At 37.9% G+C, this 3,258-nt stretch overlaps 1 protein-coding gene across 1 annotated transcript; it reads left to right on the top strand.

Moving 5' to 3' along the window:
* On the top strand, window positions 1–2,913 carry LOC112707729 (O-fucosyltransferase 20). The gene is made up of 6 exons (XM_025759640.3): window positions 1–979; window positions 1,281–1,446; window positions 1,553–1,642; window positions 1,721–2,004; window positions 2,083–2,341; window positions 2,420–2,913. The coding sequence occupies exons 1-6, from the start codon at window positions 258–260 to the stop codon at window positions 2,654–2,656; spliced, it is 1,758 nt and encodes a 585-aa protein (XP_025615425.1). The 5' UTR covers window positions 1–257; the 3' UTR covers window positions 2,657–2,913.
* The last annotated feature ends 345 nt before the right edge of the window (window positions 2,914–3,258 follow it).

Below are 3,258 nucleotides of genomic sequence, written 5' to 3'. Positions count from 1 at the left end.
ACTTACAAAACGAGTAACCAAAAGTCAATTAATCATCATGCTTCCATATATCACAAAAAAAAAGCATGAGTTGCCAAAGTCCCACCAAACTGTCCCTATTTGATTATAAACGCGTTCAAGTCCACATCAAAACTCAAAATCAAAAGCTTAAAGACTCTCCCTCCCGCCGCCCTTTATTTTTCTACAACACAACTCAATTGGTCTTTTTGGAATAAAACAGAACCATTCAACAAACAAGAACCAAGTTTCTTTCAACAATGGCCAAGTCCAAGAACAAAGCCAAGAAGTTATCCTACATCTCCGTTCCATCTCAGATCATTAACTCCATTTCATCTTCTTCATTGCAATCTCTCCTTGAATCCCCCAAGAAATCTTCTTCAAGACCAACCTCCATGAACAAGTTCTTCAACTTCAACTTCACCAGCCCAAGACTCTTCTTCTCCACACTCTTCTTCATTGGCTTATTCGGCATGATCAAGTTCGGATTCGACGTTGACATCCCCTTTTCCCCTTACCCATGTTCCATTTCTCTCCCACAACAACACCAACACTCCCAATTGCAATCAAAATCAAAACTTGGAGCTCTTTCAAAGGTTGATGAATCAGTTCATAATGCTGAGAAAGAAGGGGTCTTTAATGCTGCTACTAATTCTTTGTCTCAGTCACATACTGTGGTTTCTAATGTGCAGTTACAAGCAAGAGGGTCTAATGTTGATGGTGAAGAGGTTGTTGAGAAGAGTGAGTTTTGGAAGCAACCAAATGGGTTAGGGTACAAGCCATGCTTGGAATTCAGTAGGGATTATAGAATGGCAAGTGAAGGTGTTGTGAAGGAGAGAAGGAAGTATCTAATGGTTGTGGTTTCTGGTGGGATGAATCAGCAGAGGAACCAGATTGTTGATGCTGTTGTCATTGCTAGAATCCTTGGTGCTTCTTTGGTTGTTCCTATTTTGCAGGTCAATGTCATTTGGGGTGATGAAAGGTAAAATAGAAAAATTCATTACTTCTGTTTACTCTTTGGTAGCAATTTTCTACAATTTGAATGAGTATTAAAAATGGTACTATGCATAGAAATAACAAGGTGTTAGATCTTTATATGAGTTAACTGGTTAGATTGAATATTGATAGCTAGCTTCATCTATTTGATCTGGTCCTAGTATTGAGCTTAATTTTGACTTTATTCGATTCGATTTGATTTGATTTACTTCTTATTTGCTAATGTTAGAAGAGAGTTTTCTTTAACTAATGGTGTTTCCTTGTTTGTGTGTTTATTTTGGTTGCAGTGAATTTGCTGATATATTTGACTTGGAGCACTTCAAGAGAGTTCTGGCCAATGATGTGCATGTGGTTTCGGCCTTGCCATCGACACACCTGATGACAAAGCCAGTGGAGGGGAGCCCTCCCCTTCATGTCACTCCTAGTTGGATTCGCGCACGCTATCTCAAAAGGGTAAGACTTGCAATGTTCTTCACATATACTTTTCTTTGAATAAATGCAACATGTTATGTGTTGATGGTTATCTTGACATGGATTGAATGATTGTTGTCTTGTGCAGCTCAACAGAGAAGGCGTGTTACTTCTTCGTGGCTTGGATTCAAGGCTGTCAAAGGATCTTCCTTCTGATCTTCAGAAGCTTCGATGCAAGGTATTGCAAAGTCTATTTGTTCATTGGAAAACAAAACAAATTGCAGATTCTAAATGTTCCTTCCACCTTTCCTTTCAGGTTGCTTTTAATGCATTAAGATTTGCAAAGCCAGTCTTGGAACTTGGTAACAAGATTGCAGAGAGAATGAAAAGCAAGGGACCGTACCTTGCGCTTCATCTTCGGATGGAAAAGGATGTTTGGGTGAGGACTGGTTGTCTACCTGGTCTGAGTCCTAAGTATGATGAGATTGTAAATAATGAGCGGATTCAACGGCCCAAGCTCTTGACAGCAAGATCAAATATGACTTATCATGAAAGGAAGCTAGCTGGCCTATGCCCTTTGAATGCTGTAGAGGTTACCAGGTACATACAATCCTTCTATTTACAGAATCTGTATGCTCTTCTAAGAATCACCATAACATGATTTTCTAATTCTTATAGGTTGCTTAAAGCTCTAGGTGCTCCGAAAAATGCTAGAATTTATTGGGCTGGAGGAGAACCATTGGGTGGAAAAGAAGCCTTGTATCCATTAATCAATGAATTTCAACATTTTTACAGCAAGGCAGATCTTGCCTTGCCGGGCGAACTAGAACCTTTCAAGAACAAAGCTTCTCTACTGGCTGCAATAGATTACATCGTCTGCGAGAAGAGCGACGTTTTCATGCCGTCTCATGGAGGAAACATGGGCCATGCAATTCAGGTATGATAACAAGTCCAAACACAGTTTGTATCACTTTGCAAATTCTAGGTTCTAAACTTTGTTGTTAAATGTTTTCAGGGTCACAGAGCCTATGCAGGGCACAAGAAATATATAACTCCAAACAAGAGACAAATGCTACCTTATTTTCTGAATTCTTCCCTTCCGGAGGCCGAGTTCAACAAGATTGTCAAGGGATTGCATCAGGACTCTTTAGGCCAGCCGGAACTCAGGACGAGCAAGGCCGGCCGGGATGTCACCAAGTATCCTGTCCCGGAGTGCATGTGCAATGGATCCCGGTCGCGCTCTCGTTCCTGAGTTCCATTTTTGATGAAGAAATATACTGATTTGTATCCGAGGCAATGTAGATTTCTGTTAGAGTGATAGGAGCAGACTAAGGTAAAAATGTAAAATAGTAGTATACATGACAACAGATTCATTCTTTGATTCTTCATACAGAGTTTGTATAGGATATATACACGGGACTCTTTGTTCTTTCTGATTCTTTTGTAATACTACAATTTTAAAGTCTTGTACACATAATTGATTTTGTATTATTTCTAGTTACTTGATCATCAAGTTATCTTTATGTTGCTACTAGTATTTTTACCCATAATACTATTACGGGAATATAAATCTTTTAAAATTACGTCGATCCTGGTATTATAGATTATGTCACAAAAAATTTATAACATTAAACTACTTTTATAAAGTAGTCGTAAGGGACAAAAGTCCCCGTCGGCCAAGAAGACCAGAGTCTTAAACAAAATTAAATAATAATTTTTTAGTTATTATTTTCAAATGAAAGAGTTTAATTTTTTTACTTAATTTTAACATTCCTCATATAAATTTAAAAGAATTTAACGTGTATATTTTTATATTTGATTAGATATTAAGTTTGTTGCACAAATAGAAATAAT

The sequence above is a fragment of the Arachis hypogaea genome, chromosome 8 (genome assembly GCF_003086295.3).
Source record: "Arachis hypogaea cultivar Tifrunner chromosome 8, arahy.Tifrunner.gnm2.J5K5, whole genome shotgun sequence".
NCBI lineage: Eukaryota > Viridiplantae > Streptophyta > Magnoliopsida > Fabales > Fabaceae > Arachis > Arachis hypogaea.
This window is presented reverse-complemented; position numbering and strand designations above follow the sequence as displayed.

Excerpts from the sequence above, each read along its gene's own strand:
- LOC112707729 (XM_025759640.3), top strand. The coding sequence starts at position 258 with ATGGCCAAGTCCAAGAACAAAGCCAAGAAGTTATCCTACATCTCCGTT. Across the intron at positions 980-1,280 it reads GTCATTTGGGGTGATGAAAG|TGAATTTGCTGATATATTTG; the intron begins GTAAAATAGAAA and ends TTTTGGTTGCAG. Across the intron at positions 2,005-2,082 it reads AATGCTGTAGAGGTTACCAG|GTTGCTTAAAGCTCTAGGTG; the intron begins GTACATACAATC and ends TAATTCTTATAG.